Below are 22,262 nucleotides of genomic sequence, written 5' to 3' on the forward strand. Positions count from 1 at the left end.
GGGTAAAATAGTTTTGGAATTGCATTTACGTTGCTACCTCGGGTTACATACATTTCAGGTTACATACGCTTCAGGTTACAGACTCTGCTAACCCAGAAATAGTGCTTCAGGTTAAGAACTTTGCTTCATGATGAGAACAGAAATTGTGCTCCGGGGGCGTGGCAGCAACAGTTTCAGGTTAAGAACTGACCTCCGGAATGAATTAAGTACGTAACCAGAGGTTAAAATGTGGATTTAAATAGGTATCTTGTGAAAAAGTACATATGTGGGTATGCATTTTAAAACACACATTTAAGTACATATTTAAATAAGAATGTTGTGTGGTTTTTATTTTCTTTAGAAATATGCAGATTAATGTGGGAATGGAACAGACTTAGGAATAAACACATGTGAAATTGACACAGCCCAGAAAGAGAGTACTCCATCCATCCCTACCAGGATCTGAGGCAGGAAGGGGGCTTTCCCATCTTAGCTGGAGTTAGCTGCATCTTAGCTGCATCTATTGCCATCTCCACTTCTAAAACATTTCGGCTGGGTTTTAAGAGTCTAGAAGCCACTCATTTATATTCCTTTGCCTTTACTGCCCTTGTGTCCTGATATCCACACACTTCCCTTTCTACAGGATGTGGCTTTTTCTAATCACGGATGAGACATATTCTTCATTAAGTCACACCAGTCCCATGAATAGGCAGACCTCTAGCTAGCAGCAAGAGTTACCGTATTTTTCCGTCTATAAGTTGCCCCCATGTATAAGATGCCCCCTATTTTTGGGGACTCAGATTTAAGAAAATGGGGGGAGATGTCCCTGTGTATAAGACACCCCCTAATTTTTGACATTATTTTTTAGGGGGAAAACCTAGCCTTATACACAGAAAAATACCATAATTACCTGCAAGTAAATTGCCTGCAGTAACATCTGTGCTGGCTTTGTGATTTGCATCATAAAGCAAAAATGGAGAACTTGTGATGATGCTGAACTACAACTCTCATAATCTCTCTGACTATTGGTTACACTGGCTGGAGCTGATGGGAGTTGGAGTCCAACAACAGCAGTGCCAGAAGTGTTCTTTCATTAGTGTTCTTTGATCCAACTGAGTCCAACAGAATCACAGGCACTGCAGTTTTAATTATGACTTAATTAAAATTAAATTAATTACAGTGAAATCACGTATATTTGAAACACCATTGAAAAAGCCTGCAAGCACCCCATTCTGCCCCCTTCCTGCTCTGTTCTGCCATTTTTGTGACATTTTCAGGTTACTTCCAGTTTTGGTGTGATGGATGTGCCTGAAACGATCACTGCCTGTCTGGTTTATTTATGAATTTAATTAATTAATTATTATTATTTTAAAAATTGTTCTGACATTTATTTTTTATTGGTTTCTTGGCCAAAACGTCTACAGGCTCCTAAATATGCCAAGGCCACAATTCCAACCTCTATTTAAGAACCTGTAAATGTCTGCAAGTTTGTCTCCACTCCTTGTCATTTAACCCACTTCATGTTTCATCATCTCCATCTTCATGTGTTGCAGTGTACAAAGATTTCTGACTAGAGAGTGCCATTCCTGCTTGCTCCACTCTCCAACCCTGCCTGCCCCTCCCCCACACCTGACCAAACCCCCTCCCTTTACACCTCACCAACTCCTTTGCCTATTCTCCCCACAGCTCATTTATTTGAGGGGGAGGTACTCCCACACAGTGGTTTGCTAAATATCTGTGAAACACCCCACCTCTGTTAAATGGCCTGCTTGTCGTTCCTCATGCTGCCATTGGCACGGCTGCACACAAACTGCAGAGTGTGACGATAGCATACATTTTTATTTATATAGGAAGACAAAATAAATGCACTTTAGCTCAATAATATTATTTTAGTCCATATTGTATATTCATTTTGTAGGGAAGGGGGGATTTTAGAAACAGCACCAGGGCCCTCAATCCTTTTAATGCCACCTTGACAAAGACTCAACTCTCCTTACCACTCTGATGACTTATTGTAAGAATCCTGCCAAGCTGCAGTTAGCTGGCCATATAGTCAAAAAGAGCAACAGTTGGGAAGGGCACTTAAGGAGAGGCCAAGGAAAACCAGCTGTTCCTGTCCTGCAGCTGAGCTGTCGACTCCCAAATCTCCTCAACTTCTTTGCCAGCTTGAAACCTGCCCTCTCGCTGTTAGCTAGGAAACAAAGTAAAGGAATAAGCCATTCTCTACAACAAATAAACACAATAACAAACAGCCCCAGGACTTCCTATTCATTCTTCCATCATCTCTCCATCCATCTTTTCCTCAGCAAAGTCCCTTTTATTAGTACAACAGAGACCACCTGCTTCTGTATCTGCCTGGGTCAGAGGCCACTGCTGTGCTTCTCCCTTTTCCATGCTCAGAATAGAAGGGAAGGAGAAACTGTGTCCGGCAAAACTCCTGCTGATTTATCTTTCTGTCATCATCTATGGTGAAGGAATTTGCACCACCTAATGATGATGATGATTATGCTTTGAGTCTATGCAGAAATGTGTGCATGGGCTCCTTAAGATCCCAAAAGTCACAGAGCACTCAGCCACTCATTTGTACAATATTTCCTATCTTATTCCTGTGATGAGCCCAACCTGGTCTCCAGGCCTGGCTTCATCCCTCAACTCTGATCTTCTGGAGAACTTCCTGGCTCCCAGTTCCTCTTGTTTCTCTGTTTGTTTGTTTATAATCCTGTATATCAAGGAATGTCATAGAACATCCAAAATCATAATAAATCATAATAAAATCAGTTAACACATCCACAAAACATTATTAAATTATCAAAACATTATTAAAATTGTCAATAATTGGACCATTGTGCTGATACTCTCTGAAATGTTTGGCTGGGGGGAACTGGCATATGCACTGCACTCAAACTCTGAACCTTGATTCACCACCACCACCCAAAAATTGCAAAGTTCATCTCATTCAAGGTGCCTTGAGTATTGTGCACTTGAACATTTATGATATAAACCGTTTCTTCTTTGTGGGTGCCTCTGAATGTTTCTGCTGATATTCATCAGTCCCATGTGCCAAAAGCCAAAAGAATGGAAGGCATGTTGCCAAAATTCATGCCACTCATGCCAGTTGGGAGTTAGTGGTTGAACGAGCTGGTGAGACATACATGATGAATGTACAGAATGCAAAGGGTCTTCATTAAAAGATGCATTGCAAGGAATAGCAATTCCTCTTTGGAATGACAAAAGAACTACTCGCGGACCGTTCCCTGATTCAACTGCATAACAGACACGCAACACGGATAATCAATCCCAGTGAATCCACCCTTTCCACTCATGGGGATTTTTGTCGACATTGTGTGCCTTGATCAACCACACTGGAAACAGACCCTTAGGCAATTGGCTGATCTCCTGTCCTTCCCTTAATTTGAGCAGGCAAAGGCCCGGGGACTGCAATCAGGAATGCTGGCGATTCTCAAAGACACCGGGCTGCATAATTAGCTACAAGGTCAACCCGGCTTAAATCTCAAAGGAACAAGGTTTTCAAAGTAGCTAATCATCCATTGCTTCAGACTAGTTCTCCAAAAATTATGGTTGTTCATGATGGGACAAATCTTAAGTCCCTTATTTGTGTCAAGTGGAGAAACTGAGGAGTTTTATGTGCTATATAGCTGAAGATGTTCCTTGCTTGCTGGACCTCTTCAGACAACCCAGGTCTACTTGATCCCTGTTATTTGGGAATGGCAAATGTTGAGAAGCATATCTGAATCACCTTATGAATACTATTGTGCACTAGTGATAGCCAGGGAGGTAGCTTGCTAGTTAGCAGCTGAATGGAGAAGGACATCTCTGCAATTTTTGGATAACTATCTTGATTTCTTGAGGTGGAGTAGACAGCACCTCTGCTAGCACTTTGTAGCTACCCTTGCTCATGGCCGTACCAGTGCTTCCATGGTGATAGTTGAGATACTCCCTGCCTCCATCACGACCCCTGACTCAGATAACAATTCACTCTCCCCGGCGGTTATAGCTAGCAAACTGACTCACCAGGACTTACTGGCTGAGAACGTCTCTGTTATTTTGGAGGATTTAAATGAAGCCAATGACATTCTACCAGGACATAGGGACCACCAGGCGCTGTACATAGGAAAGAAAGTAAGGACACTGATGTAAAAATGTTCCATACAAAAGCAATGCAGGTTGAGGGCAGCATTAGGCTTCTGAGTAACTACCACCAAGTGAGGCAACTTAGGAAAATCACCCAGGAGAACATCTCTGGTGTGCTTTTGAAAGTAACTGGTGGCACAAAGCATGTCATGGATAGATCTAGGAAGATTTCCTTTTGCTACAACATGTCATAAGTCTGTCACAAACCTACACTGCTCTTGTGCTTTCCATGTTTCCACATGCAGGAGAACTAAGGGTGAATTTCAATGTCTCTCTTTTTAAAAGGGAACTCTTATTATGAAGGTTGAAATTCAGCTCTCTCTGTGTGTAGATTTAAACCTGTATCTAGCTAGATAATCAATAGCAATATAGATAAAGCTATAGGAAGAAAACTCGAGGCTGTTGAAATACAGAGCTCTCAATAGGAGAGAATCTAGAGCAATTACAGAGTCTGAGGAACAGAGAGGCTCTGTGGTCAGCCATTTTAGGTCTTGAGTCTATGTACTGGACTCATTATTCTGAATGATATGTATCACTCGGAGGGCACTTGCAAATATCCCACTATGGTGTACCATACATAGCAATTAAACTCCTCATGTGGTAGACGTTCTAGGCATTTTAAATTGCTCCCGCTTTCCTGTCATATGATAAGCAAACATGAGAGGGGCTTGAAAGGGTGAACCATTGATTCACACCCCACACAATGCTCTCTGGTGGTTAAACCACTTTAGGAATCCCAGTTGTGGCTTATATTGCCTAACCACGAATCCGGCATTCATCTTTGACTGTTTCCTCAGCAGCCGTTTAATCAGTTGTGCAGATCCCAGTTTTACCTTCTGGGTACATAACACAGAACAATGAAATATGATATCAGTCCCAGTGGGTAGTCCCTTCCAGAAGAAGAGTCCTGCTGGAGAGGACCAAAGGACCGTATTCTCCTCTTCTCACAGTGGCCAACCAGATGCCCGTAGGAAGCCCTCAAGCAGCACTTGAGAGCAACAACTTACTTCCTCCATTGTGAGTCCCAGCAAGGGGTTTTGAGAGGCATTCTATGGCCATGAAACATTCTTTCAGCTATGGAGGGAGTACTTATAACTGCCAGTTTGCACTAATATAAAATGGTTTCATTTTCAAACAAGACTCTTTCATCAAATAGGACAGCATCTTAAACCTCATCTTTGTTTGAGGCATCCTCAAGCCCGAACAAAAACAATTGCCATATTTATTTTGAACGTAGTCCTCACTCAAATAATTTTGGGTTGGTTGTTTCATAAGTGGCTCATCTGTTGCTTTTTGGGTATTTTTGTTAATGATGTTGTTTTTACAGTGCCTTTGCCTTTTTAATTGTAGATCACTTTGATTTTTCTTTGGAAAAGCAGGGTGCAAATATTTTAATACAGCAAATAAAAGAGGCATTATTAAAAATGGCAGCATTCAGAAACTAGTGGGGAAACATTTCAGTCTCCCGGGTCACTCCCTTGTTGACCCCAAAGTCTCCAATGAAGAGAGCTGAAGCTGCTGACCTAGATTGTCTTAGCAAATTTAATTCTGTGCAAGGCAGACCTAACTGGAAAAGCAGATTTAGCTCCACCTACAATCTAAATTAGCATAGCATAGCTAAAAAGACACTATCATCACCAATGGCTAGTATTGTGTATAGATCACTGTTCTTATCTAGTTATTGTATACTACCTGTGACCCTCTGGGTATTGTTGCAGTTTCTGTCATCAAGTTATGGATCAGTGCCAATACAGCAGTGAAAAAATCTGTTGGTAGCAAAAAAAATTAAAATGCATGGTTGCCTTTCAGTGAGGTTTTCTTTTTACATATCGAAATGCTGGATAATTTAGTTTGTCACTCATCCCGAATGAGAACTCTCAGGGACAACGGCAGTATTTCATTGAGTGAACACAGGGCCAAGATAATTAGGAATAAAGAGGTGAGCTTCAAGAAGAGTCATCTGTGTAACTTCACTTGCTAAAAGGGAGGGTGGCAGGTAGGAAATCTGTAAAATACCAAACTTGTCACAAGCCAAGGCCAGCTAAACAGAACAATTAGAATCAACATTTTGCACGATCTGGGATTTCAGGTCTTCGTCCTCTTACCATGTATAGTTAAAACTTATATTGAAAAATTAATCACACTTGCATGATCCATTGAACACGCATGGGCAAGATGGAAGAGCATATGTAATAATTAGATCTCGTTCCATACCCAGATTTGGTTTTGATAAAACACAGCACAGATCCCCTCAACAAGTAAATATTGTTGTATGTATGTATGGTATGGTATGTATTGCAGCTTAAAAAAAGTAGTAACACCATCAGATGCATGCCTGCTCAGAAGTAAACCCCAGGGAGCTCAACTGATCTTTCTCCTAAGCAAATGTTCATAGGAGTCTAGATTAACAGCATACTCATGTGAATGTCTACTCAGAAGCATGTCTGGCTGAGTTCAGTCGACTTACTCCTAGGTCAGTGGACAGAGGATTGCAGGTTACTGGTACAATCCTATACAGTCATACCTTGGTTTTCAAACAGCATAGTTCTCGAATATTTTGGCTTCTGAATGCTGTAAACCCGGAAGTGACTGTTCCAGTTGCAAACTATTTTTGGAAGCCGAATGTCTGACGAGGCTTCTGCAGCTTCCAATCAGAAGCTGCGCTTTGGTTTTGAAAATTTTGAAAGTCGAACGGACTTCTGGAACGGATTCTGATTTCCTTTTTTTAAAAAAAAAATAATTTTTATTAGGTTTCTGTTTAACAATAAAGAACACATAATAACATAACATTTTCCAGTATCCATATTTCATACACTTCCTTGGACTTCCTCACACCTCTTGTTCCTGCTTTCTAAACTCAAAAATTTTAACAGCAAATTATTAACTTATTTTAATTTATATAATAAAGTTTTCCAATATTAAGGTCTCAAAATTATTAGAGCTTAATTATAAAATATTGTTAATCCAAAATTTATCCTTTCTTTCATTTACAATCAAATTTATATTCCTTATTACTAATTTATTGGAGCCATGTTAATATAAATCTTACATCTTTCTTAACATTCATACAATTTGCAATGTTTTTGTAAATAGTCCTTAAATTTCTTCCAGTTCTCCTCCACCAGTTCTTCTCCCAGGTCTCAGATTCTGCCAGTCATCTCAGCCAGTTCCATATAGTCCATCAGTTGCATCTGCCACCCTTCCAGTGTGGGCAAATCTTGAGTTTTCCAGCCTTTAGCGATGAGTATCCTTGCTGCTGTTGTAGCATACATAAAAAAGATTCGATCCTTCTTTTGCACACTCTGGCCGACAATGCCCAAAAGAAAGGCCTCTGGTTTCTTAGGGAAGGTATACTTAAATACCTTTTTCAGCTCATTATATATCATTTCCTAGAAAGCCTTCACTCTGGGGCAAGTCCACCAGAGGTGAAAGAATGTTCCTTCAGCTTCTTTACACTTCCAACATTTATTGTCAGACACATGATATATTTTTGCAAGCTTGACTGGAGTCATGTACCACCTATATATCATTTTCATAAAATTTTCTTTCAAGGCATTACATGCCGTAAATCTCAAATGGAACGGATTCTGTTTGACTTCCAAGGTACGACTGTATATGCCTTCTCAGAAAATCCCACTGAGTTAAATGGGAGTTACTCCCTAGTAACTGTCTCCAGGATTACAGCCTGTAATCTAAGTTCTCACATCCTCAGAAAAGAACTAAGGTGGTGTTGCTTAACTCCCCTCTTTGGAATACCTTAACTAAGACAATTTCTTACAGAAACACCACTTCTATGTAGGAAGAGCACACTGCGCACCAGAATGTGCGGCAGACTCATATGTGTCTATTTCATGACTATCTCCTGCATGGCTTCCCACCACATTTACACATTGCATGTATGTTTGTCCCACATTGTGGCTTTCCTCAAGAGTGTGGTGTGTACTTAGGAAACTGTTGTCGTGGTGTGTTACGTGATCCGAAACTGCACAACGAAACAATTGATTTATGATTCTCTCTCAGTGAATGATGAAAAAATAAATAAATTCTGGAACGGCTTTAATTTTGGGAAGAGTGAATGCTAAAAAAGCTGGATGTAATGAAAACTGGTTTATTTAGTAGTGTAATGGAATTGTTCTTGTGGGGGTACAGAAACAGGCCCCAGTGCCAAAGTGCCAGCAGAAGTCCTTGATCTACTTATGGTTTGATTTTTAAGATAGTGCAGCAGTCATTACACACAAACACACACACACAGAGAGAGAGAGAGAGGACAAAAGCCAATTTCATAGCATCTTCCTGATGCTCCAAATAGGAGAATTGATTTAATGCTTTGATCGCTCACTAATTTGCCTTTGCCTTTGAGGCCAATCACAAGCTAAAGAAACCAAAGAAAGAGAAGGCAGTACCAATAACAGGGAAATAAATGGGGGGGGGCAGTGAAACCCCATGGGGTGCACAAAAATAAATATTTTATTTATTCAAAGTGCACTTTGAATTAAAATTCTTCGGGGGTACTTTGAAAGCATGCCATTATGTGGTGTAATTCTGTTAGGACAACAAGAGAACGCAGCGGCGAGCTTTTAAAATGTGCATTGGGCCAATAAAATCTCTCTTTCCTTGTGCACCCTTGGGATTTCATCTCCTTCCCTGCTCTCCCCCCCCCCCCCCCAAGTCTTGCTAATGCCAGAATATCCATTAACATTTACTGGGGCTTTCCTGTACATCCACATAATTCCACTGGTCTCAGTTGCTATGATTACTTTAAAATGTATTCTGCTTTCCTTGGTCCAAAATCAGTTGGAGACATCAGAAGCTGGAAACTCTGCTGTGCTGCACAGCCTGTAATATAGTATGTGCTAACACAGCCCTAATTTTATTTTCCACATTTTGATCCTCTCATTCTACCTAGCTCAGCAAGTATAGACACCCCCACTCCTCCCTGCCCAACCCGAAATTAACTCACTCTGGCAATGAGTGATCTCACATTAAATACAGCAATGCCCTAACGATTCCACTCCCTGAGAAATGGCGAACACATTAAAAGCACCTCCATAGCTTCCAAGATCTCTTCAGTGGAGTTGCCTTGGGCAGAGATGGCAGTGAGAGAGGGTCAGATGAATTTAGGGTGGCCATTTACAGACAGTTCTCTATTGGAAAAGCATTTCTTTGAAAACAAAGCAGAATAAGAAGGGTGAAAAGGAACCTTGAGGTTGGTCATCAACAGTGATTACCCGACCACAGTCTTTCCCACGATGCTGAGATGTACAGAATTTCTATTTAAATTATAGTGATTCTCAGTTTGCATCTATACACGTTTTGTGCACATCTGTGCTCAAGAAAGGTACAAAATTAGTGCTGCAATTCTCAGAGTGGTTAACAGTCAGTCCCTCTTCCTGGGGGACTCTGGGAATTGCAGTGAAGGCAATAAGGGTACCCAAATGACTCTAAGCACCCTTAACAAACTAAGCACCCAGCATTCTTTGGGAGAAGTCGTTACTGTTTAAAGTGTCAGGATAAGACCTGAGATAGCTCTGTCGGTAGAGTGTGAAACTCTTAATTCCAGGGTTATGAGTTCGTGCCCCACGTTGGACAATTCTATGATTCTTATATATAGTGCAATTGGGGCTTGTGTGTGAAGGAAATATTCCCACATTATTAGTGTGTGTGGCTGGATGTGGTTTTTGCAGGGGTGCTGGGTGGGGTTATGAGGAATATTTTGTGTCTTGTACTTCTAGTCGTCGGGATTTCCCCCTCCCCAAGTAAAGCATCCCCCCCCAGCTGCCTGTTGCACCCTAATAATTCGGAATCCCCAAGCAAGGAATTGAATAAGCAGGCTGAAGCACAATGGTATTATTCACACCCTGTTGAGATAGCATATGATTTATTAGGAGACCACTTTACTGGGTAAAATCATGTGTTCTATTATTCCGAAATAGAGTTTTCCCATGTAAAGTCCTTGAACAAAGAATTGTTGTTTTATTAAATCCACGTTAGTGTGACAGTTATTAGATGTAAGGCTTGGGCCCCTTTTCACATGGTGAAGGACTTTTTAAATAACTGGGAACGGAGCCAAGGGGTCATTGCTGATGTGGAAATAATACTCCATTCACTTCAATGGGAGACGTAGATCTCGATGAACCTTTCTCTTTCCAACGATCTGTTCCCTTCATTGAAATATATATGACACCCTGCATGCACAAGAGCTACACATGTGTGTCAAAGCCCATGTGGGGCTCTGCAATGGAGCATTAGAATTGTACTGGAGCATTTGGAAAACTGATATGAGTCATACCTAAGGGCTGAGTCACTGTGAAAATAATTTTATTATTTGTTGCTTGAATCAATAAGCATTCCTGAAGTCTCCACCTTATCTAATCATCTCTCTGAAACTGTACTGAAGCTGTTTAGATCATGTGGCCTCGTTTGAGATCTTGTTACTGAATCCCTTTCCAGTCTCTGTATTCCCCTAATGGGAGTTTTCTTCTGCAGCTACCTGGTGGAGGATGCAGAACTTATTCTGGGCCTAGCAAGAGATGCAGCCTCTGACATACCCTTCAACATTTCTCCAATGAAAATAGGGAACCTCCTATTCCAACCTATATAAAAACATAATAAAACATTAAACATTAAAAAACTTCCCTATACAGTGGTACCTCGGGTTACATACGCTTCAGGTTACAGACTCCGCTAACCCAGAAATAGTGCTTCAGGTTAAGGACTTTGCTTCAGGATAAGAACAGAAATCATGCTCCAGTGGCACAGCGGCAGCAGGAGGGCCCATTAGCTAAAGTGCTGCTTCAGGTTAAGAACAGTTTCAGGTTAAGAACGGACCTCTGGAACGAATTAAGTTCTTAACTCGAGGTACCACTGTACAGGGTTACCTTCAGAAGTCTCCTAAAGGCTCTATAGTTACTTATCTCCTTGGTTCGTGTGTGTGTGGGGGTGTGTGTTCCACATAGCTCCATATCCTCCAACATTTCTCTGATGACAATAGAGACATCCTAAGGAAAAGCAAGACATTCTGGGATCAAATCAGAAACTGGGGCGGCTTCTGTAACTCCAGGGCTGTCTCTGGAAAATAGGGGCACTTGGAGAGGTTCAGTGTGAACACATCTATTGGGCAGATTTTTTGAGTAGCTCTCAGGTGGGCCTTTGCCCACCCTTGTTTACTTTGCACACATTTCCCTCCAGTCTTCCGCTTCATCCCTTCTCACATTTCTTTCCACTGTGCTTCTTTCCTGACAACAGCAGATCCTGGAGCGCCGGCGAATCCAGCAGTTGCAAATGTACCGGGCTCAGATGGCTGCAGTTGGCATGGCGCAGTTGGACAGGCGCCAGCCCATCGCCAGGACACAGTCTTCCCCAGCGACTCCAGCATTACCTCACCCAGCGGTGGATCAGCCTGTAGCTCATAGCTTCATGACTGGTAGGACTCCCTGAAGGCTCTGCTTAACAGGCGGAGTAAATGCATGCTTCATGTAGGATCAATTGATTTAAATGCCACGAATGCCTCTTGTAGCCGTAGCAATGCACTCATTTCTAACCTCAATCCTACTGGACTTTATGATGCTTTATTGGCTGCCAGTCAACGAGTGCAGCTGATAAGAGATAATATTCACACACTCATAAATTAATACCGTTGACTTGGCTCCATAACTTGAGCAACAGGTGCATTTCGGTTCCCTCCCCAACTCATGTCATTTCCACCCCCCCCTTTTGTTTCTTTCTCCCTCCATGTTGCCTCTTTTTTGCCTCTGTTGAGACCACCACCAAGTTGAAACAAGACCCTTATGAAATTGCATGACTGGGGTATATATAACGCTGAGGCTCGTCGTTCGCCCCCAGTAAGAATGCCACTCACTGATGCAGAAGGTGTTGTTCTTCACTGTGACAAGCAAAGCCACAATCGAGACACAAATGACCTGATCAGTTACGGGGAAGGGATACCTGCTTTCAGCAAAGGCTGATTGGCATGTGCTTGTGGTATTTGTAGGTGCTTGCTGACGCATGTGCTCTTTGAATTACAGAGAGATAAGAAGGGGGCTTCAGGGTTTGCGGGTGGGTTTCCCCCCACCCCAGTAACATCCCACACTCTCCCTTTTATCCAAATGTATCGGAGATTAAAGTCCACTAAATTTCAGCCATAATAGAAAGTTGATACTTTTGCAAACAAAAAAAGTACAATTTCCATAATGAGGAATGATATGTGAAATGTATTTGGGTTGCATTGGGCTATAATTATTGTTATGGGTTTGTTTTGGTTTTAGCTATTCATTTTGTGCTTTTATCCTTTATTTTTATCTTGTGAACTGCCCTGAGATCTTCAGATGAAGGACGTCATGTAAATTTAACAAATAATAATTATAATTACAAAATAGCAGCGTTTACTGGGTTTGATCTCATTTTAAAGCCTGTTTGATTCTTGTCTTGACTTTCTTCACATCCCACTGTGGGTTCACTTTAATGGACCTGATATTGAGCTTTTGGAAATCTCTTGATCCTCCCGTTAAGGCTTTCAACTAAGGCCATACAGACACGCTCTCCATGCTCCAAATGTCCACACTGAGTCACTGACAGCAAAGGCAGAGGAATCTGTGTTGCTTGTGCCCGGCTTGTGGGACTTTCCTTTCACAGTCTCATGCAAATCCAAGGGGTGATTATTTGTTTTCTTATTTATTTATTAAATATATACCCCACCCTTCCTCCCAGCGGAGCCCGGGGTATGCAGGGACTAACAGGACAATGATGCGTGTATACTAGGGACTGGAGTCTGACCTGTACCAACCAGGAGGAAAGAGTCAGAGGCAGGGGAAGCTTCAGAGCTGGATGAAGAGAAGGAAGAAGATGCAGGCCAGGCCAGTGAATGGCCGGATGCTGCCCTACCTCCCCTGCCCCACTGTCTCCCAGAACCAGGAAACAATGGAAGCAGAAAGCACAGAGGCAACTTCCACTCAGGTGAAGTCTCAGGCTACATGTGCACAACCCGTCAGGGGAAGGTGCATAAATGGATGAATGGTCCCCTGATTCTACAACTTCACAGAGCGCAAATCTGGGAATAGCTGTCTAGATGCCAGATTGGTGTGTGCAGGTCTTCAGAGCTGTAGAAACGAGTGTGTTATCTTTGATAAGTTAACTCTCTGCTGTGTGCGTTCCTTTGGGCAGGGTGGCATACACGTCTGTTGTTTAAAAAATACAATTAAAAATGAAGCAAAAGCATATTGTGAGCATTTAGAAATTGTTAGAAGCACCTAAAAACAACGCATTAAAAACAGATAGGTGTGCTCTGGACAGAGCTGCTGAAGCAGAGGGGATTTGGTGGGCATCTGAAAGAGTTAAGTGAGGTCGCAGGGAGTTCTGAAGCACAAATGCTGCCACACTAAAGAACTTTGTGTGACATTAGTAGACATGCAAGTTTTGCAGATCTGACTGAATTGGCAGGTATGGGGCCAAGGCCTTACGTGAACCAGTCGCAAGCTGTTAGGGGCTTTATATACAGGCAACCCTCAATTTGCATTCCGGGTTATCACATGTGAATGATGAAGCACACATAAGCCCATTCCACCCCCTTTTCTGGCCACTTCTGGGTCGCCGTGATGCCACAAGTCAAGGCGAGTCAAATTATTTTGGAAACTGAGAAAGAAAATTCTGCAAACACCTCTCCCACACATCGGCAGTAAAAATGCAACAGTAATACATTGAGTAATACATTGAGTAGGAACAGAGGAAACAGCCTTATACCGAGTCAGACCCATTGGCCATCTAGCTCAGTATTGTCTACAGTGATTGGCTGTGGATCTCCAGGGTTTCAGATTGGAGTCTTGTGGGATGTGATACATAAGTAGCAGTCAAGTACAACATTCCTTGTTTTCCTAGAGTGGACATGCAAGGGGATGTTTGGACCAGCCAGTCAAAAACTTCCTGTTTCCTCCTGGGCTAGGACATACTTCCTCTTGCATTTTACTAGAGGTGGGCGTGGCCTTACCTGTTCAGGAAACAAAAGCACAAGGCCCACAGCCCTCCTCCCTTCTTCTCCATCTTCCTTTCGTCGTGTGAGCTGCAGTGACTGCCAGTCTGCAGTCACTGGGATTAACCCCCCATAAGGGGTAGATCCACATGTATATATATCTGTAACTAAGTCTGTCTTCAGGGATCCAACTGTGAACTGATGGTGTGAGTAAACTACTTTTATATATCTCAAATAAGATTGTGGCGTGTTTATTCTTTTAAGAGGGAACTAAGGGATCTTACCAGGAATCTATATTGAGAAGCTTAAAGAAGCTTGCAACCAGCTACTCGCTGTGCGTTTAAAGGGGAATGTTAAAACACTGCTAAGGTATAGAACTTGCTAGCACAAGTTAGGAAGGATATTAAGAAACAATATTTCCTCTGCTGCCTCCCTGAACATTCCCACAAGTCTCTCCCAGCCCTACCTCGAGATGCTGGGGACTGAACCCAGGATGTTCTGCATGAGCTACAGCCCTTCTGCTGCCTTTTCATGGCACCCATTTCACAGCAGATAGTCTGACCTCTTTCTGAGACTGATGCCCAGCTTTTCACTTGGGCAGGGAAGGGAGAAGTTTGGGATCCTTCCCTGCTCTATATTTCATCGCCCCGTTCAGTGAACGTTCATAAAGGTTGTCACCCACTGCGAGCCTTAAGGATAATAAAAAGTGATGCATTTGAAATACATGTATATTTCTCTCTGGAGGTCAATTTCCACCCTGACATCTGCAGAGGCAAGTTCACGATTTACAGGACTGCAATTAGATGAGCATCTGACTTAAAGCAGGAGCAGGGTTTTGCAGAAAGAGGAAAAGAGCAAGTGAAAATATTGGATCTTCTGATTTCAGTGGGGAATTTTGCCACTGGCTTCAATGAAGACAACATTCCAGGCTGAATAATTATCTCCCACTAACATTCCACAGCAGCTAGAAATTGAAAACATTTGTCTCTTCTCTCTTTACTTTGGGGGTGGGAGCCGTAGCCTTGGCTGGATTGTGTTAGGGAATCCTACTGTCTATTTTTAGAAGGCAACTCTGTTGCTGTGTTGTGGTACTGTAGCACACGTGCTGCGTGACCCGCAGCTGCAAAAGTGAATTATTTGCACATCCTAAATCAATTTAGATGTTTGAAGTGAATGAAGAAGGAAAGGGGGGGGGACCCATTCAGATTTCATTTTTTGAAACCAAGAAACTCTTCATCAGACACGATGCAGTTAGAAGGGCAAATATATTACTGTCAAACAGTCTGAACTGAACGTTTCTGACAAAGGCCAAAAAATGCAGCATTTTTTATTTTATTTTTACTGGATTCAAACAGAATTAACGTTTCTCTGAGGAAAAAGATTTATACGATCTGAAGAGAAACCAGAGTTAAGTCGGGAGAGTCCTCAGAACAGCACAAGATTGAATTGCACCCTAAGAGACTGGGAAGGGTTTGTGAAACTTGGTTGTCACATGTAGTTGGCCCTCTGTTGCTTACCGAGAAGGCAAATGGTTAGGCGTTTGTTTGTTTGTTTATTTGTTTTGTGTTTTATATACTTCTCTTCATCATAAAATCTCAGGGCAGTCCACAAGATAAAAATGCAAGGTAAATGCACAAATCAATAGTTAAAACCAAAATGATAACACCCCCTTCCCACAAATAAATTTAAAAGACTGTAGAACGTTAATCAGTCTAAGGCCTGCTTGAAGAGGAATGTTTTTGCCTGGCACCTAAAGATATATCATGAAGGCTCCAGACAAACCTTTCTGGAAAAAGCATGCAACAAATGGGGAGCCACTGCAGAAAAGACCTGCTCTTGCGCTGCCAGCCTCTGAACCTCTCATAGAGGTGGCACATGAAGAAGGGCTTCAGAAGAGGAACACAGAGTCTGGGTAGGTTTATATAGGGAGCGGCGGTCCTTGAGAATGTGCTTATCATTTCTTGTTATATTGTCTTTATGCTGAAGGTGTTGCGTACGACACGCTAATGTTGAAGCACCAATGCATGTGTGGAAATTACAGCAACCACCCTGAGCACGCTGGAAGAATACAAAGCATCTGGTCGAGGCTGCAAGAAAGTGGCTTGCTAAACAAGTGTGAGGTAATCAAAAACATGGCCATACAAATAGGTTTGATGTTAGGAGGCACAATATTATCCATTCCGTCTGTAAGCACCAAGCAGCTAACCCTGTAAATATCCCTTGTGCTTCATGATAAAAAATAAACTATGGACTCATCGTGGAGTCATGTGTGGATCATAATATCCACATATAAAAAATGACAGATTAATTTATTTTTCCCCTTTTGTGACTCCATGTACAGCTTCCATTTGAACACTCAGGCATTCACATCTTATTTGTGGGGGCACCACAAATTTCCAGCATAAAATTATTTGGTGGGACATAGGTTTTAATAATAATAATAATAATAATAATAATAAACAACTTCCCTCTTTCCTTTGCACAAGTGAGTGAACAAGCGCATACACACCACAAATTTAAAATGCAAATCTTCCTCAAAGATATAATTCCCAGCACCCTTTAATGAACTACAGTTCCCATGAATATTTGGGGGGAAGTAACATGCTTTACATGTATTGTGTAACTGTAGCTTTTTGTTATGTCAAAAATGGGAAATTATGGTGAATTGTTTCCAAACAAGATGTGATATGAACCCATGGTTTAAAGTTGGCTACCCTTGGCTTTTTTGGAGCCATTAACCATAGTCCCCTACCAGTTTAATCACAATGGGAAGTTGTACTTCAGTACCTTCTTACCTGTTTCCCAGTTCACATGAAGGGAAGAGCAAAGCAGCTGCATGTGGGGCTCACTAATAACTTGACCAGGATGTATCATCTAAATGCAGCCATTGTGAATGGATGGAGCTGAGCCTTGCCTGATGTCAGACTGAGGAACCAGCAGGCCTCTAAGGAATTGCTAGATCGAGGTGCTGTTGGATTGGGGTCTCCTTATATAGAACTGCCAAACACTTAACCCAATTGCTGTGAGCCACTTAGATTAGCAAAATGTCTATAGTGGGTGACTATAGGAAGGAAATAATCTTTAGATAAAAGTAAAGAGATGCCTGACTGTTCATTCATAGATTGTTCCACAGGCATCACAAAGATAAAGGTAAAGGGACCCCTGACCATTAGGTCCAGTCGTGACCGACTCTGAGGTTGCAGCACTCATCTCGCTTTACTGGCTGAGGGAGCCGGTATACAGCTTCCAGGTCATGTGGCCAGCATGACTAAGCCGCTTCTGGTGAACCAGAGCAGCGCATGGAAATGCCGTTTACCTTCCCGCTGGAGCGGTACCTATTTATCTACTTGCACTTAGTGTGCTTTCGAACTGCTAGGTTGGCAAGAGCTGGGACCGAGCAACGGGAGCTCACCCCATCGTGGGGATTCGAACCTCACCTCCAACCTTCTGATCGGCAAGCCCTAGGCTTTGTGGTTTAGATTACAGCAGATAACAAATTGATTGATTGATTGATTGAGGTTTATGTGCCTTTTCCCCACAATGAGCTGTGCCCAAAGCAACTTGCCACAAACATTCAAAACATCAAAATACAAATATATGCAAATGCAGAGCATGCCATTAAATTCAAAAATGACAAAAACCAACAATTTAACAAACACAGAATAAATTCAGTTATATAGTTATATATTTTTTTAAAGAAGTACATAAATATTTAAGTACATAAGTACAAAGTATTTAAGTGCATATATACAAAGCAAATGGAAGGTTTGGCAATCAAGTGTCTGGTATTGGTTTTTCTGCCCTCTATTGAGTCTGGCTTAAATACAGTTCAGAGGGGAGGGGTCCTCTCACCAGACTAGAAGACATACAGCTGACTCCCATATCCTGACTCCAGAGAAGGTTGGAAGCAACAAAAGTCAAATGTTGAGGAGGTCAGTGGCGATCAGTCTTTTCCCCAGCTTCCAGGAAGTACCAACTGCTGGCACAGGTCTTATTGCATCTAAAAGTGTGGTGCATTGGCTTCTATGAATGCAACCGCTTTGTATAATGTTTTTCCTTCAGGAGTGTTACATTTTGTATAAGTCATTCATTTTATCGTTTGGGATAAATAACTATAAGTAAACTGTTGCTGCAGTTCATGGTGCTGCTGCCTAAATTCAACCAGACTAGGTTAAATTTGACAGAAGCTAAAGAGAGGACTGTGATTATTCAGAGATAAAAAAAGAAGGATTGTGTTTCCACCGAACAATTGGACAACCTCAAACAAACTAGGAGCGTTGTTCTCATCACCGGATAAACACTGTGAACTGAAAATATTCTGATTCTCTCTTAAGTCAATCATCAGGCTGTCATAAAGGTCATACTCAGTTCCCATAAGAAATGTATTGGCAGTAAAATAATGATATGATGGATATTGGGTGAAGTAAGCCAAGCTTTATGATGCCACATTCTTTACATGCAATCCAAGTTACATTTATTCTGAGCATTATTTTGACGTCTGTGCTGATCAAAGCTTGATCATACATTTGCATCTGACTGAGCTGGTAGAACTTTCCATCCAACTTTTCGAAGCCTTGGGGAAAAATGACAGAGAGCTGGTTTTTCCAGGTGCTAGATCTATGGGTTCACTACGCTTTTATTTATGGGGCTCATAAACAATGAGTGCTGGGCTTGGCTTTCCGACATCGTGAAACGCAAGGCAGGAGCCTAGGATTTGAGTAACCTTGTGAAAATAGGAGATTGGCGCAATCACACACACACATTTGATCTTGGTGGCTCCTGTGTTTAGCAGTGCAAGTAGTAATCCTCTGTCTTCTGCTCCCCTGTGAAGCTTGAACCCATTCACACATGTGTATCCTCCCAGCTTTTTTGTTTGTTCTACACACACACACACACCCACACACCCACACACACCAATTCCCTGGTCCCACCAGCTACCCTTCGCTTAAGGGTCAGGTTAGCCTTTGTGACTCTCCAGACCAATCTTCGTCTTGTGGCCTCTACATGGAAGCAGCTCCAAATGCTTCCATTTCATAGTGTGGGCTGTGGTGTATACCTCTACTTGCTGAGTAGTACTACTGAAGATCTGTGGTTTAAAATCACCATGCCAGTTCTATGGATGTGTGATAAAGGTGTGGAAAATGCCCAACACAATGTCAAGGTGGAATGTGGTTAAATGACGTCTTCTGGAGAATTCACCACATGGAGATAGTTTTTGACACTCTACATAGGGGCGATGATGTTTAGATCAGCACAGGAGCCTGGTACCAATGGGCTACTGCTTCTTCCCTGCTCATGCTCATCTTCATGTCCTGGCCCCTCACTTTCCTCTGTTTCTTTATGAAACTCTTATTCTTCCACTATTCCCTGCTATTTCTGAGGTCTACAAGAACATGCACCGGGAAAGAAGGGGCCCATTTTCTGTTCTGTGCAGCTAAAGGGTAGCCCCTACACAGAGTTGCTCTGTGATCATCTAGAAGTGTTTCTCTGCTGTATCCCTTACTGTAAGACCAACTGTTTATATATGTGCAGACAGTATATGTATTGCAGATATTAATACTGCACAGTTTGAAGTGTCTGGATGCATAAAATCTGATTCCTTCTGGAAATGAAGCATTGCCCAGACCAATTAGATATTATTCAAAACTTTACTTGCAGAACTTTCTTCATAACAGAATTAAAACATCAAATGATGCATCCAAATAGTTCCATAAGACATATGCCAGTAAAATGCACAAGCTCAGCATCTTACAAAATATAAAATAATTCCAAACAGCTCCTAGAAGCAAATGTCTGCATTCCAGCTTGCACCGGGCTGCTTACCTGTAGAGATTCACTTACATCCTTCTTCCACAAAGTCAAGGAACAAAGACACCCTTCCAAGATGGTGATTTTGAATTCAATAGCCTTCCATGTGATCTAAAGTTTAACACTCAAGTGTTAGCTACTAGAGAATGACAACAGTTAATTATCCACTTAATTAAAGCTCAGAGAGCCCATCCTTGGCCCCATAAAAAAATCCCAATGTTAAAGCCTTCATTAATGCACATAGCCATTCACCATTTCGGTGTCAATTAAATAATTATACTTAGCAAAATGCACTAGGAAGCACAAGCACACATGCAGCAAGCACACAACTTGCTCCCTGTGCCTTGTCACATATCCCTACATATTAGGATGTGACGAGATATATTTTTGGTTAGCCTGGACTTCCAATGGGATAGGCACTGCTGTGAGCCATCCTTAAAATATACAATGTGAAAACCATGATGCTCTTGTGAGCATTAAAAAAGAATTAGATGAGAGTTGCAGTCCCTAAGCATATTTAGCAGGAAGCAAATCTCCCTGAACTCAGTGGGACTTCTTTGGTCTGGGTAAACATGTTGAGGATCGGACTGCAAATCATTCAAAAGGTCTTTTAAAATTTAAAACAACAGTCTAGCTGTTGTTCTTATCTCCTTAAGTACAGTGAGGTTTATGGCACTTCAGTGTGTCTGGACTAATAGACAAAAGTGCTACAATGACTAATAATTACCCCAGCCTCTTAAATATTTTAATTAGCTTTCTTATAGAATACACAACCCTCAGTGGAAATGGAAGGGGTCTTCCACAGTACTGGCCACCTGGGGTTTCTTCGTTGATTTGCTATGCAGTCATCTGAAGCCCATTCCAGGAAAAACATTTATATTATACCACATCCCCTTTGCCTTCCTTTAAGAAAATACATACATACAACTTTTAGGAGAGCAAGAGAACGTTATCAATCACCTGACGTATGAAGAACACTGTAGCTTTGTTTGTTATTTAAGCAGCCCCAGAAGAACCATTTATTGTCTTCACAAAGTAACATTGTGTTCTCGACTTTAGGCAACTGTGCCTCAGACATCTTTCCTCAGCTGTGAGTTCTCTTAGAGTTCTGGGAGAGGTGGAGAAGTCAGTTATTTAAAACCCCATTGTGAAGTTCTTTAGACTGTGAAGCTAAAGTACCGTATTAAGTTGGAAAGAAATTTCACTGAAATGAGAGTCTATGCTAACATTTCAACCAAAGCATATTTTGAAGTAAACTGAGGGGTGCTGGAATGGGAAGAGAAAAACTCTTCAGTCATGGTGCTGCAAAATAGTTTGTCCATGGAAATTTGATGGAAGCTGAAATGGTTTGAAGAAGCTTAGCAACATAAAGGAAGAAAATATTATCCCTTCCCTAACCGAAATAAGTTACTTCTAAATAAAGGTGTTTCAGAGACTGAGGCATACATCTTTGGATATCAAAACCCCCCTGAATTATTGGGTACGTTTCAGTTTCAAATTGTAGGAAATAGAGGCTTCCACTACTTCATTTGGAAACTTAACTCAAAGTTTTGTGACTAAACTCAAAGTTTTAGGGAACGTAGTCCATTTTTTAGGCAGAGGCAAGGCTAAATTCAGTCTATTATATCAAGTCCTGTTAACAGTCGCAGAAAATACCCTCTCCCCTTAAATGTTTATTGGCCTTTGAAAACAAGCAATGTTTGCATTGGAATACTAGTAAGGAGTATAAATCTTTTGTGCAGTTTCTTTCTGGCTCCTGCTGCAGAAACAACATTCAAAGTTTGGTTACTAGAAATTTCTTTCAAATGCTCTTGATTTCTTACTAGGCAAAGCCCTGTTACGTCTCCGGTAAGCAATTGCGAAGAAAATCCAAACATGCCATTAGCAGGGCAAGACAAGGATGTCTCCAGAGGAGGCAACTTTGTAACTGAAACAAGACAGAGAGCGGGAACAGCAGGTTAATGCAACGCGATCGAAGGCATGTGAAAATATTGGCTGCATTTTATCAGTATAAGGAAAAATAGATCCCTGAATTTTAACAGTGCTAGATTCTAGAAAGGCAGCTTCCTATGTTACCTACGCCAAATGTTTATCAGTATAAAATCATTTTGCCTCTAAAGAAGTCTGATTTAAACACATTGGGAATAGCATCTTTCCTGATAAATTTATCAGTTCTGACCGCAGGTTGTGTTGACTTGCTCTATTTCATCTTAGCAAAGACCTGCAAGGAGCCAGAACCAGTTACTTTAACCTCCCATGTGGCTGGCACTACTGGCCAATGTTAAGGATGGAGGAGAAATTCAGTTCAGGTCACATTTAAAGGTAAAAAAAATGAGAGGCACAAATACAAGATGGGTGACAC

At 41.6% G+C, this 22,262-nt stretch overlaps 1 protein-coding gene across 4 annotated transcripts in view; it reads left to right on the forward strand.

The window, feature by feature from the left end:
* The window catches only part of HDAC9 (histone deacetylase 9), a 469,199-nt gene that overhangs the window by 316,788 nt on the left and 130,149 nt on the right, over positions 1 to 22,262 (forward strand). For all 4 annotated transcript variants that reach the window (XM_083705231.1, XM_083705235.1, XM_083705232.1 and 1 more), the window contains 2 exons: positions 11,377 to 11,554; positions 16,079 to 16,212. In XM_083705231.1, the coding sequence (XP_083561357.1) occupies positions 11,377 to 11,554; positions 16,079 to 16,212 (312 nt within the window). The remainder of the gene's footprint in view (positions 1 to 11,376; positions 11,555 to 16,078; positions 16,213 to 22,262) is intronic.

Source organism: Podarcis gaigeae, assembly GCF_964106915.1.
Source record: "Podarcis gaigeae genome assembly, chromosome: 12".
Taxonomy (NCBI): Eukaryota; Metazoa; Chordata; class Lepidosauria; order Squamata; family Lacertidae; genus Podarcis; species Podarcis gaigeae.